The sequence below is a fragment of the Rhamphochromis longiceps genome, linkage group LG10, assembly GCF_057381845.1.
Source record: "Rhamphochromis longiceps isolate RC_006_pf linkage group LG10, R_longiceps_female_GT1.1, whole genome shotgun sequence".
Classification (NCBI taxonomy): Eukaryota; Metazoa; Chordata; class Actinopteri; order Cichliformes; family Cichlidae; genus Rhamphochromis; species Rhamphochromis longiceps.
Genome location: NC_140566.1, coordinates 2,965,216 through 2,979,929, shown reverse-complemented (window position 1 = coordinate 2,979,929; position 14,714 = coordinate 2,965,216). Strand labels below are relative to the sequence as shown.

The 14,714-nt window shown below is 41.6% G+C and overlaps 2 protein-coding genes across 2 annotated transcripts; one reads left to right on the top strand and one right to left on the bottom strand.

Annotated features, from left to right (window-relative positions):
* Positions 1-613: 613 nt before the first annotated feature.
* Positions 614-10,670, top strand: zbtb21 (zinc finger and BTB domain containing 21). Its single transcript, XM_085419852.1, has 2 exons — positions 614-767; positions 5,742-10,670. Exon 2 carries the CDS (start codon positions 5,744-5,746, stop codon positions 8,807-8,809), a length of 3,066 nt encoding a protein of 1,021 aa, XP_085275978.1. The 5' UTR covers positions 614-767; positions 5,742-5,743; the 3' UTR covers positions 8,810-10,670.
* Positions 10,671-13,153: 2,483 nt separating this feature from the next.
* On the bottom strand, positions 13,154-14,702 carry atg101 (autophagy related 101). Its single transcript, XM_085419851.1, has 2 exons — positions 13,977-14,702; positions 13,154-13,899 (listed from the first exon to the last, which is right to left on the bottom strand). The coding sequence occupies exons 1-2, from the start codon at positions 14,226-14,228 to the stop codon at positions 13,495-13,497; spliced, it is 657 nt and encodes a 218-aa protein (XP_085275977.1). The 5' UTR covers positions 14,229-14,702; the 3' UTR covers positions 13,154-13,494.
* Positions 14,703-14,714: the final 12 nt, after the last annotated feature.

The window sequence follows — 14,714 nt, the reverse complement described above, 5'->3', positions numbered from 1 at the left end:
AGATGAGACTGTTGCCAGGTAGGCTACTGTAGCAGATGAGGCTTTCCAGGAAAAGGCCTTTAAGCAAAATAGGCATGGTGACAAATCCCCACTGGATAGAAGTGATGACACAAATACACTGCTGTGCTGCAGTGACTTCTTTTGTAGTCATGGATATAATTAGTTTCACTGGGGCTAGATGGGCATCAAAGTAGTGTCTTCTGTAGCATTGATAACGTTTAAGTCATGGCATTGTAAAGTAAAAAAGTACTCTTTAAAATAATCAGACCAAAACTATAATAATTAAGAAAGAAACAAAAATAAGGAGAGCACTTACTCCCTACTTGGTGTTAAAAGTTTCCACACTTGGTCAGGTTTACTGTAACACATGTGACTTCACACAAGCAGAACAACCCCAGCAGCAAACTCAGTGTACCTCAAAGTGTGCAACTAAAGTGTGCAGTGAATTACAATGTGCAGGAAAGTGCTAGTTAGCCTTTACCGACTTTCACTAAATCTTGTTTTAAAAAAAGATCAAACGAAAAATATGACATATCCCTTTAAATTAGCCTCAGTTTCGAGTCTTCCGTTTGCACCGCCCCTTGCTTTTTGACCAGCCTATCAGTGCACGGTGCACGTGACGAGCGCTCTCTGCGATGACCTCATCCCTGGTGTGGGATGACGTCAAATTCAAGATGGATGGAATCACGACCAGCGCGGAGAAATCTACACAACACTGAACAAAGTCCCGGCTACGTGGAGGAAAGACCGTATTCACGACGGGCAGGGTAAGTGTAGCCAGCCTAACGAAGTTACCGTTCAGTAACACGAGCAGGGAGGCGCAGACACAGTTGGTGAGAGCTGTTAAGGAGAAGCTTTTTCCTCCCTGACGTAACTCGGAGGGGGGATTGTGTCGCTGTAAAAACCTGACCAGCTACAACCTGTTTTGCAGCCAGCAGCAGCTCCAGTGTCAGGCCGGTGTGGAGCCGTTTTTGCTTTTTTGGTGGGAAAAAAAAAATAAAAGAACTAAACATAACAAAACCAAAAGCCCATGACTTCCACCGGGGATAGCGTTTACAACTGACTCCTTACACGCCAAAACGGCGTCTCTGCCCGCGCAGACTTTCATTTCTGGATTAGCGCGGTGCAGTCCATTGAAACGCGCTCAACTTTCCCCCTCTTTATTCGGTGTTAGCTGCTCGAGACCAGGCGTTGCACCCTCGGGTTTGTCTGAAGCTAAACAAAAAAGAAAGGTACGAATGCGTTGTGAAGTGAAAGCAGCATATCAGTCGGAGAAGTTCTTTTAGAGCCACGTCTCATGGATGATCTAATGCCCGAAGCTTCACTCGGCTTCCTCTGGGAAAACATGACACGACCCAACATTCCCGTGTTTTTCCTAACACGGAGCACACATTTTCACCCAAAGTCCACGAGGCAATCTTTAGTTTTTTGATGAATGAATGGGGGTTCTGCCCATAAATATATTTAGCAAGTGTCAAAGTAGCCGACGTAAGTAACGCGACTTCCGGTTACAATTTCCAAAATAAACGCCGTGACGTCCAGGCAGCACCTTTTTCAGGAAAATGAAATGCATGCATATAATGCTTTGCAGTCCCTGTTTTTGACTATGTTAATCACACAACTATTGCTGTGCGTCAGATGGGGTTTGTTCTTGTAACAGTATAGTGCTGTTCAGTAGTATTATTGTTGTCTCACCACTGACCGATGCAGGTGTATCGATATTACGCAGTTTCTTACATGAATTCTACAAAATAAATTAGATTTATAATAAAAATGATGAAAAACACATCATAGAGCCCAAATTTAGTGCAAGAAAACTTTGTTCAAGTCAATACTTTATAACTTGGTGTGCTTTCTAAACTGTTTTAGTTTCGATTACAGCACCAGTAGACTTGATCATCACACAAAGGGTGACATGGAAGTAGTCAGCACAATGGTGTTTAAGCTCAGCTGTAAAGCATACAAATGCTAATGGATCCTGTGCCATGTTTGATGAATCTTTTAGCTGACAGTATAAACAGCAGGCTAGATTCATCAAATAAACCTGCCTCCTGAAATACCAAGAGTGCTTTTCTCTGATAGTTACATTTTACAACCATAGAAATAAATGTAGATGTTTAATGGTTTAGGTGAAGGTGGATCAAGGCAGACAATGCATTTCAACTTGTAGTTGAAACCTTTTAAACTTCCTGTAGTGCCCTGTGTGGTTGAGGGCAACTTGACAGAACTCCATTTTTCCTACCTTCAGACTGATAACATGATGTAATTCCCATAAATTCTGTGGAGAGTTCCTTTACACCATTTTATATTTTAAAAGGCTCAACTTTGACCTCTAGTGACCATCACAAACAACAGCAAGACAAAAAATGCACATGTAGTTGTAAACCCCGTTCTGTTAAACACGATGCCTAGTTTAACCAGTTGTTTCTTTACTTTTACAGCAGTCTGTAAGGCATCAATATTTATAGCTCATAATAAAACTGATAGGTTGTTTGGATAAATAAAATGTAAGCAAAATAAATCTTGTTACTGTATTTTAGACAACATAATCCTGTCTTGTGTTTTTATCAGATGAGCATCTGAAAAGTGAGAGCTATGCTGTTTTCAGTAATACAGAAAACAGATGAGCGTCAAATCTTCACACATGATAAACTGGAGCTTTGCTATGTTTGGCATGTTTGCAGTTATTGGATTGCCAATTTGCTTAATAATGAATAATGGCTGCAGCTGTAGTTCTCAGCAATTATTGTATTGTGTTACTACTTCCTTTGAACGGTTATGGTTTCAACGTAACATGAACGATCACCAAAGGCTGCACTAAAACTTGGATTATTCGTAATGTTTTTGTTGCAACATGCTGATGTCAGCGTTGTTAATATGGAGATCTGGTGTAGTATATTAATCTTTTGTCTCACTGTGAAGTCATGTTGTATATGAGCTCCTGAATAATATTCTAACGAGCTCAAACAAACAAGTGCTTATTGCTTATGTCCCCCCCCCAAGAACTAATGCTTTAGAGTTTGAATCCGATCTGATGGAAACCAACGCTTTTTCCTAATTCGTGTGACCCTGACCTTTGATTTATGACCTTGAAGCCCTACATACTAGGGCTGAACGATATATCGCATTTGCGATAATATCGCGACATGATCAAGTGCAATTTTCTAACCGCAAAGGCTGCGATTATACTCTGGACATGTCCAAATTCATGGGCTGCATCCTCCTGAGGCCGCATTTGTAGACCGATTACGTCACAGCGACGTGCCGAAGGCTGTCCAAATTACTACCATATCCCAGAATTCATAGCGCGGCCCAGCCAAACTCCAGTTTCCAGCAATGGCGGCCGCTACTAAGTTTTAAAATTACTCATACTAATCTTTCTGGGTCACAAAATAAACTTTTAACATATTTTCAGGCGAGAAAGTAGTTGTGTAAACATCAAATATCTGCTCGGTTTTATCAAGATATCCCATATTTGCAAAAGTGCTTCGACGTTTTCAGAGGCGTCTGCTACCCACCAGCTCGACAGCTAGCCGGGAGCTCGAGGATTACTGATGCGGCCGAGAGCGGCACAACTCCCGGCACATCATTTTCAGATCACCGCGGAGTTTCGCTGCTCGGGTTAAACGTAATATATAAGTCACTTAGACAACCTAAAAATGTTATTGTTGGGCTTTTTTCAGTGTTTTGTTTGTTCGTGAGTAAATCGGTTTGGCTGAGATTAAAGTTATTAGATTAGATAAAATAAAACTTTATTAATCCCCCGGGTGGGTTCCTCCTTGGTTTTCACACAGCTGACTAAACGTCAAACAGAAAACTTATTAAACAGAAGTATGAGACAGTCGAGAATTTACACCAGTGTCTGGTTATATTTTAGATAGCAAGAAGCAGACGGCCGAGTTTATTAAACTCCACCGAGACAGCGGTGACGCTAATCAGAACTAGACCGTCCAATTTCACGCCTTTAAACTTTAAAGGCGTGTTTGTGTGTGTGTTTATACAATTGCTATTATGTTTGCACTTTATGTGTAATGTTACTGACTGCAGAGATCAGTAAGATGTGTGTATTTTTTATTTATTAGTTTTATTTATTTAATATTATTTTTTAATTGAATGACTGTCTAGTAGTTCACAGATGTCGAAAAACTGAGTGTGGTAAAGCCACTGATTTTGTTTATGTATATTTCTGCAATCTGCACATTGTACTGACTTTCATTTTAATGTTTACACCAGGGTTCCTTGTCAGCACTTTATGCTCAGATGTTTGTAAGCTAAAAATAAACTATTGTGTATGTTCAAATATACTGTTGTGATTGAAGAAGTTAAATAAAAATGTCAGTCATCAATTCATGCATCACCTCATGTCATCATAACAGAGGTCTGTCTTCCAGGAAAGAACAGTTTAAAATTAATGTAATATAGTATTGGCCATACTATATGATGTATTGCTTGTCTTTGTTTAATAATACAGAAGACAAAGACCTTAAAAAATAATCGCATCGCAATCGCAATATTGGGGCAAAAAATCGCAATTAGATTATTTTCCATAATCGTTCAGCCCTACTACATACTAAAATAGTGTACTTTATTATCTTTACCCATACGATTGGAGCAGAACCAGCTGAAATCTTGAGCTTTTTTAAGCTGTAAAAACTTGAGGTTTTAATATATATTCATGCAGTGTGTGATAGGGTGTTGTATTGGAAAAAAAAGTGTGTTGTACAGCTTTCCCGATGCCCTTTCATGTGATATATTATGCTTGAAAGATTTCTTGAAGGTCAAAGTCAAATGTTTACCCAAACTAGCTGCTCATGTCCCCCAAGGTCTAGTATATTGTTGTGAAGTTTGAATACGATCCATATAAATCTCTGATTAATAAACAGATTTTACTGGTTTTCATATTTGGTGTGATCTTCACCTGATTTTCACCTAAATTAAATCAGCCGGAGCTTTTATGGGTGTCTACCATCAGACGAAATTTGCATAGGATATCTTGAAAACAGTGGATGCTAGACTGCTAATAGACAAACAAACAGAACTGATTACATAGTCGCTCGCTTTTGTGGGAGAACAGACAAAAGGCTTCAAGAATACTGCCGTGTGTGTGTGTGTGTGTGTGTGTGTGTGTGTGTGTGTGTGCAGAAAATCCAGTGTCAACTTTGAAGTAGATTCGATGACGGAAGAATGTGAAGAACACATACTGAGATTCCTTTATTCATTAGTGAAACAATGTATTTTTACTATTCAGAGCAGGGATGGCGGAACTCCAGGCCTCAGGGGCCGGTGTCCTGCAGGTTTTTGTCCTTGGTCCAAAACAGCTCATTTAAACGGCTAAACGACCTCCTCAACATGTCTTGAAGTTCTCCAGAGGCCTGCTAATGAACTAATCATTTAATTCAGGTGTGTTGACCCAGGGTGATGTCTAAAACCTGCAGGACTCTGGAGTTTCCCACCCCTGACATAGAGACTATGAATTTTTACTTGGTGTCATATTAAACTGATCACAGAGAACTGACAAGAACACCACACACAATTATACATATAGTGCACAAAAGCCCATCAGCTTTTATTTAGTAGATGCTTATTCCTGTAGATGCATCCATGTCCAAAGAATTCTGAAACATCTAAAGTATACAAATTTATCTAGATCAAGAGTATATGCATATATATGTTTATATGTCTACATTGTTTCAATAAAATGTAATCTTTTTATAATATAATCTTTTTTTCTTGTCTTTCAGCCATGGAGAGCCTAGTGCATTACAGTAACCCCTCCCACGCCCTGTCATTGCTGGGGGCTCTGAATGAGCAGCGACTGCGGGGACAAGCGTGTGATGTGGTCCTGGTTGTGGGAGACCAAAGGTACCAGGCCCATAAGAGTGTTCTGGCTGCCAGCAGTGAGTATTTCCAGTCCCTTTTCTCGCGGATGGACGCAGACTCGCTGACAGTTGTAAACCTGGACTTCTGTGAGCCGGACGCCTTTGAGATCGTTTTGAATTACATTTACTCCTCCTCACTCTTTGTGGACAAAGGCAGCCTGGCAGCCATTCAAGAGCTGGGATACAGCCTCGGAATCCCTTTCCTCACCAACATTGTGTCAACAAGGCCACATGCATCCTACTGTGTGTCTAGAAAAAGGCTTTCGTTCTCAGAGGGGGATGAGAATGATGTCCACACAAGGAGCGTCATTGTGCGTCGGGTCCGGAATGACACGGCCCATCCCTCTCGCTCGAGTTATCCGAGAAAAACATCTGAGAGATCGACATCTCCCCACTCTGCTCATGGGTCCACTCGGCCTCCCTCGGAACACAACTCGTACGAATCAGTCAGAAACTCTGAGCCCAGCAGGAAGTCCCCTGACCGGGGTGAAGCTTTGGAGAGGACGTATGCCTCCATATTGAAAGGGAATTCATCACACTTCACACCCGTGAGACCCCAGCTGACATCATCAGTGTCTTTCAGTGATGCTGAAGTGCAGCACATCAGGCTGCTGTCTGGCCCTGACCAGGACAATAAAGAGGAGAATGAGGAGCAGGAGTCCCGCTACAATACCAAAGTGCCCTTTCAGGGTCAGGCTAGTGAGCCAAGCCAGACCATTGACAGGAGTGGGCCACTTATAAAAAGCCTACTCAGGAGGTCATTATCCATGGACAGCCCCGTTCCAGTCTTCTCCCCCACGCTGGAGCTCAAGGAGCTGCAAAATCGAGACCAGTCAGTTGTACAGATGGCACTGAAGACGTCTGTGCCAGAAACCTCTGCCCACAACGGCGACTCAAAAAGAACGTCTCCTCTGGTTCTCAGGTCAAAGTATACCGGCAGGTATGATGGAGAAACTCAGGTAGAAGGAGAGGTGAGTGTGAAAGCTGAGCCCAGCAGTCCACTTGCTGACCCCATGGACATCGTACGCATCACAGTTGGTGATTCTTTGCCAGTCAGTCTCAAAGACTTTCAAACTAATTATGATCAAGGTCCCAGGGAAGTCTTAAATCCTGTGGGGAAAAGAAGGGACAGGCCAGACAACAGACGGTACCCATTAAAGAAGAGCAAACTATTTAAAGAGCATGCTCTCTCAGTTAACGTGAATATGTCAAAAGCAGTACCTCAGCATGCCAGCGGCGACCCTAACGAGGACGGCGAGGAGTCACCTCAGAACAAGATTTTCAAATGCTGGAATTGTTTAAAGGTTTTCCGGTCAGGTGCTGGGCTTCATCGTCATGTAAATATGTATCACAATCCGGAAAAGCCGTATGCTTGCGACATCTGCCACAAGCGCTTTCATACCAACTTCAAAGTGTGGACGCACTGCCAAACGCAGCATGGTGTAGTACAAAACCCAGCGTCGTCCACCAGCTCCTCTGTTCTTGATGAGAAATTTCAAAAGAAGCTAATAGATATTGTGAGAGAGAGAGAAATAAAGAAAGCTTTGCTTTGGAAGTTAAAGAGGAATAAGCAGGGTTTGCAGTCTCCTGCAATTACAAAAAAGAGGTCGAGGCCCAGCTACATATGCCCATACTGTGGCAAGACATTTGTGTTCCAGTCTCAGTACAGACAGCATTTAAGGACACATCCTGCTGAAAAAGCTGACCAGGACACAGCGAGGGAGAGCATCCTCTACCAGGAACAGGATGAGATCATTCAACAGAAGAACCCTGACACCGGTGTTTACTCCTGTAGACTTTGCAATATGAAGCTGTCATCGCTCCTGGAACAGGGTGACCACGAGAGAGGCTGTCGCCATGCAACCGTGTGCCCCTATTGTGGCCTCAGATTCTCAAGTCCAGTTGTCAAGAAAGACCACGAGGCACATTGTAAGTACAAGAAACTGACATGCCTGGAATGCATGCGCACCTTCAAATCCTCCTTCAGCATTTGGCGCCATCAGGTGGAGGTGCACAACCACAATATGATGACTGTTAAAGACCACATTCTCCTGAAGCAACAAGAGAACAATGAAGAGGAGTCTGAAATGCTCAAGGAGGAGCATTACAGTGATGAGCCTCTAACAAGCGAGAGCACAAGAGAGAACATCAGTTACAGTGATTCCTCAGGTCCACCTATGTATGACTCTGAAGACTCTTCCTCCTATGTGCCTGAAGACCTGAGCATGGGCCACCATGGCAAGCTGGTAGTGAAGGAAGAGCCGTTGGAGGAGGCTGTGAGTGAGCGGGACAACCCCGATGCTGCCAAAAGTGGCTCCGAAGAACCCGGTGTGTGGCCGTGCGAGAAATGCGGAAATCTTTTCAGCTCTCGCAAAGACTTAGAACGACACCAGGAGCTGCTATGCCATATCAAACCATTCATCTGTCACATCTGCAACAAAGCCTTCAGGACCAACTTCCGCCTTTGGAGCCACTTCCAGTCTCACATGTCGACTGCTAACGAACCCGGAGCCAAAGAGATCGACAGAAACCCCTCACCTCTGAGCCCTTCCCCTCCACTTACCCCTTCAGAACGTCCCTCCCCACAGGCCTCTGTGCTCATATCTACTCAGGCGGCACCGGTCCCTGCTGCTACTGCTGCTGCAACCGCAGGGACCGACGAGTCCAGCAGCCCAGATCCCTGCAGCTCATTGGTAAGCAAGACCAAGAGGCCCGAACTGGAACGGCAAACCAGCAGCCAAAGCCCCCTGTCAAGGTCAAACAGCATGGAGAATCCAGGCGGCCCTCAGGAATCGGACACACTCTTTTACCACGCACCGTCTCTCTCTGCCCTGACATTTAAGAGGCAGTACATGTGCAAACTCTGCCACAGGACCTTCAAGACGGCCTTCAGTCTGTGGAGCCACGAGCAGAGTCACAGTCACATGTAAGATTCAGATGGCCGATAGCAGTGAGTTTTTTTTCTCGGGAGACAATACTTACTATAAGAATAAACACACCTCAGCCTACAAACAAAAGACTTTGAATGTATAGCTTATTCGCTTGCCTCCAATGTCATATATTGAAGTGGCCATGTTTATTTAGACGCGTAAACGTGAATGTGCAATCAAGTGCTAGATTCCTCTGTGAGAAGAGATGACTATAATTTTTTTTCTTGCAAAATGATCTATATGAATTTATCTGTTTCAGACCTCTTTTGGTTGTCTAGTTGTATTTACCTATCTAGTCGTTTTAAGAGTTGCACCCCTCAATGTTTTCGACTGAAGGTAGAGAAAAAGGCGGGACAAGTGTTTACGTTGTTCTCTCCGAGTGTGGTGGAAAAAGTGCTTTAAAATTTTGGAGGCTGCGGTTCATTTAAAGACGAGAGCTTTTGCTTTTTGTACAAACATGTGATTGACATCCCTTAAGATATTATTGGTGGCCTCAACAATGTATTCAATATGCACTTTTTTGATTCTGGTAGGAAGATATAATCCTCAGCGATTACTCTGGATCAGTATGTTTCCCTGACCGAGTTTTTAGGCTGCAGGAGTAACAAAAAGCATCTAACTTTTTTTTTTTAGCACTCATTTGTTCTTACGTTTGAGGCTCATATTGAATTCACATCAACTCATTTCATGGAAAAATTCAATGAGACAGTCTGTATAAGAAAGCTATACCACATACAGTCTTCATTCAGTACCAACAAACACAGTATCTTCCTAATGATTAGCCTGCTGTGAAACAATGCAATCAACTGGAAGATTACAGAAAAAATATTTATTTTCTGAAGTTAAATGACTAAAACGTCGCTAAATTATGTGGGAAAAGGTGCTCAGACCAGTGCACTAGTAGCCATGCAGGCTGTCGCTGAAAAACAGTGAGCTGGGTTGATCTCAAAGTCCTAAATACGAGACATCCTTGCAGTATTTGGCTTATAATAATATTAAATATTTCCTGTGAGTAAGCTTTCAGAAGCTTTCACATCAAACGTTGTCACAGTGTCTCAATCGCTGAGTGTGGCACCAGTGTTGTGTAAATGCACTGATAGAATTTTTTGCAATTGAACACATTGGACTATTAAGTGAGCTTTACAGCGCTTCGATGGCCTTATGCAACTTTACAAAACTATTTTGTTATTTTACGTGAAAGCACAACAGCTTCAGACCACTTATGACTCAGGCATTTCAAGGTGGCGACGTTAACGGGAGGGAAAGCAACGAGACGGCAAATCTTTATTCTACGAACGGTCACAGAGTGTTCCTGCTTCCTGAAGATTTCTTGGAAAAGTAATGATTGTGTTTTGATTGTATTCCGGTTGTTTTACAAATGTATTCTTGTACAAGTATATACTTCTGCTTCGGCTTGATAGTTTAGAACTTTGTCATAAATTATTATTGCTGTTTGGGAGCCTGACAGACAGAACTCCACATGGACTAATGGACTTTGTTTTCCACTAAATGATTAATGCAAGCTGCATTGTGATGTTAAATTCTTTGCGGAAATTCTGTATTGATAATAGTGCTCTTAATTTCTTGTGAGAAAGACTTTCTGAAAGTTTCACAGGAATGCTTATAGACTTGTGTACATGGAGGTGTTTGTATTCTTGATTTTTGTACTGATTTTGTTAGTAAACAAGAGTTTGATCTTTTTAGTATTCCTGTGCTCTCACTGCAATAATGAATATTTGTATCAACATTGGTTGCATCGCTGTTGCTTTTTGAGACTTGCAGCTGTTTTGTGTTTAGGTTTTTCTACAGTTTTGTGCTTCACTTCTGTAATAAAGAGTAACAATGGAGTATATATATATTATATACATATAAATGATCATTTGTGGTGTTGGATTTATGAACTTAACAACTTTGAGTGTTTCACGGTGGATCAAAAGATTTTGGGTTACATTGTCATTCGTGTTAGTCTAATTGGCCTTCATAAATTGGCTACATATTGCTGCTAGGTAGATTAAGTAATTAAATGGATAGAATAATGTGTAAAAAGGTGGATTCCAAATACTTATGTACAAGCATTTGGACAACGGCACAATTTTTTACCTTTGTACACCTCCCCAGTGAATATCAGATCAAATGGCTGCAATGTGACTAATGCAGACTTTAATTTAAAGGTTTTAACAAAAGTAGAGTATTAACTGATTTTGAATTCTATGTAGCACCGCTTTTAAATAGTTTTCAAAATAATTAGACTGTTGACAAGCAGTTGATGACCAGCTAAGGCCTGTTCCCTCTTTATTCCATGGCTAAGCTGATCTGTGATGACCTTGCATTTAGTAGTTGTTAAGTGGAACTCTCACTGTTAGGACCAAGTGAAAGCATTAGGCTGACAAAACAATCAAACAAAAAGAAAACTTTCAGAAAGAGCAAAACTTTAGAGAAGGAATGCACTGTTCAGCTCAGCAACACCAAAAGGCCAGGAAGACTACTGAAGGGGTGATCACAGAGGTTTTGTTTTTCTCACTTTGGAAAAACTTCTTCACATCTAACCAAGTCTGGAAAACTCTTGAGAAGGTGTGCGTATCTTTGTCAAAGTACACTCAAGACCAGGAAGGCCGGATTAACTTTGTCAGAAAACATGCGAACGTTCTTGCAGACTTCTAAAAAAACCAAAATAAAAAAAAATTCTTTGGACTCATGAGATTATCGTGGAGCAAAATGATGGGAATAGAAATATAATGGGAAGATGAGAAACAGCTCTTGATCTGAAACATACCACATAACCTGTCAAACATATGTTGTGGCAGGGGTATATATGGCTGCCAGTAGAACCACATCACTAGCTTTTATTGTGACTGCTGACAGACGTGTAGAGGGCTATATTCTCTGCTCAGATTCAGTCAAATGCTACAAAACTAGAGCACAGGTCGTTGTTTGGCCATTTGACAAGCCAGGAGTGGAAATGTTTGAGAAAACTCATAGGTATTGCAAATTACTTGTCTGCCAACTGGCTGACTGATTGATCCGCTCATCACTGCAGTACTTTCAGCATTACCAACGCAATGAAGTTGGGAATTCTGATATTTATTTACTGCACAAAACCTCAACTTAAAAGCAAGTAGGTGGCCCTTTCCTGATTTTAGTTTCTAACATATGTCACATTTACAAGATTTTGAGATCATCAAACAATTTTGAATATTAGACAAAGACAGTCTGAGTAAATACAAAATGTATTTAAGTGATATTTGTAATGCTTTAAAAAAAAAAGCTATCCAAACCTACCTGTCACTGTGTGAAAAAAATAATTGCTTCCTAAACTAATAACTGGTTGTGCCACCCTTGGTGGCAGGAACTGCAACCAAATGTTTGCCGTGACTTTTGATGAGTTTTTCACATCACTATGGAGGAATTTTTGACACTTCTTTGCAGAATTGTTTTGTTTCAGCCACACTGGATTGGTTATGAGCATGAACAGCAAGATTTTTTATTTTTTTCAGACTTGTTGACGTTTTTTGGATCTTTTTCCAGCTTGATAACCCACTTGTGCTTAAGCTTGCAGAACACAAATTCATGGCAAGGTATCCAAGTCCTGAAGCACTAATGCAACCTCAGACCATCACACTACCACCATGTTTGACTGTTGGTGTGATGTTCTTTTTACGAAATACTGTGTTTGTTTTATGGAAGACGTAACGGATGAAAATCTTCCAGTGATTTCTAGATTGAACAGACCCGGGTGTGGACACTGAAGTTGAACTCACTTTTCCCAAAAATGTGGCTAATTACAGTTAATTGATTCAATATGAGGCAAGAAGGAGCAATTACTCTTTCACATGGGACCAGGTATGTTGATTTTTTCCCCTTAATAAATGAAATCATCATTTAAAAACTGAGGCCAAATACTTTCACAGTACTGTACAGGGATTCAGTGATTAATGCTTTTGAATATGTTCTACACCTTGTCCCCTCAAACTAGAGAGCAGATAATTATACCCAATGTACATGTTGACCTAATGTATTCACACACATGTTGTTTTCCTCTTGGCAAGCAGACTATCCTGAAAACAGAGGGATGTTTTTCAAAGTGCAGGCCATGGTGGCAGTTTCTGGCTGGAAACAAGGGAGTGAACTTAGGAAGTGTTTGCTTTAATTTGGAAAAGTGGCAAACTGGAAATCCTGTCCTTCCCCATGTGGAAGGTCATACTCTCCATGAAACTGTGCAGAGAGGAAGTTTTCACACAGATGAGGAAATCTGTTCCCAAACTCTGCCAGATCTTTTGCATAAAACGTTTTACACTGATCCAGCGTGATAATATGGAAGCAATGTTTTGCGTCAAGAGCTGTGGCTGTAATTAAAGTAAACATTTATTGTTATTCAAAATTTACAGTAATGCACTGATGACATTATCAAGAAGAGAACATTTTAAGGAACCAAACTGATAAACACGGTTATTTGCTAGTGTGTATGAGAGAAAAGGGAAAGCTTGCACAAGCAAGAGATTGTTAAAATGAAGATTACATAATTCAGTCTCTTAAGGTACAAATGATACCAGAAGCACAACAAAGACATTAGAACACCATTATACTGACACTGCCTCGTTGTTCCGCTGTATAGCTGACAAAACATAGAAAAGAAATGACAGCAGGACCATAAACATATGAAAGATCCACACCATAAATATTTTCTCTCACAATGCTAGTGTATCCTTAATCAGCCTTCTCATAGTGGTGCTAACAGAAGTGCCCAGCGAGTCAGTGATCTGGTATGTGATTTTGTAAAGGTATGGCTGAACATCTTTAAGAGTGGTGTCAAACACATTGTCCACTTCTGACTGGGTGGGCATCTTTGGCAGGTATTCGTGGCGATTTATGACCTCAACGACGTTGATCACCTTCTCACCCAGCTTCTCACCCACTTTCTCCCTGCAGATCTGTCTCTCCTGCTCATTGGCCAGGTTGACCACATTCACCTTGATGCTCCACACTTCCCAAGGAATGCACTCGTCAGAAAAAGGCCAGCGAGACTTCTTTTTCTGGTAGAACTCCAGGGAGATCTGTCCCATGCCGTCGCTGCCCGAGTTGCTCAAAGCATCCTGCAACAAAAGCACAGCTGAAAGTACAGGCCTCACAACACGAGAGTCAGAAATCACGCGTTAAAACAGACAATCACCTTGAATTCAGACACCGCTTTCCTGATCATCCTGTCCAGCTCCTCTGAGGACACCCTGACAAAGGTGAAATCTATGAAGTCACAGTCGATGTCCTGTGTGCCCACAGTGCCGATGGAGTAGGTGCCTTCCTTTTTGTAGTGAAATTTCCCGGTGCTCCGGTGCAGCAAAATTGTGTGCAGCAAAGCTAACATAGCTTCTTCAACCTGTCTCGCCTCCACAGTTACTTCAAGAACTTCCGAGCGACAATTCATCGCGAATGTCTAGTTACGTCTGTTAACGAAGAGCAGGAGTCGAGTTCAGCGACGATAGCTACTGTATAGCAGCTAGACCACGGTAGATGACGAAGGTATACTGTTTACATTCACAAATCGGCGTGAAATATCTAATCCAGTGTGTTATTGTATATTAAAATACAAAACAGGGTTTTAATCGATAATACGCAACCTCCACATAACAGTCGTGCTCACTGAGCGTTGATACATTGTATCAAACGCAAGCTAGCTAATTGTTTACTACTACAAACAGATTAAGAACAAGACAGGAAGTGGTGGACAACAGGACGAGCTACGGGAAGTCGTGTAGTTCAAAATACCAGCTCGGATTTGTTTTCCGTTGATTTCGACTTAAACATGGACTAATCTAATCGTGTAATAGCTTAATGCTAATAAAAACAATATCCTAAAAGCCCAATTGCATCTTCAGCATGGAAAAAAGCTTTAGTTCCCTCGAGGTCTCGA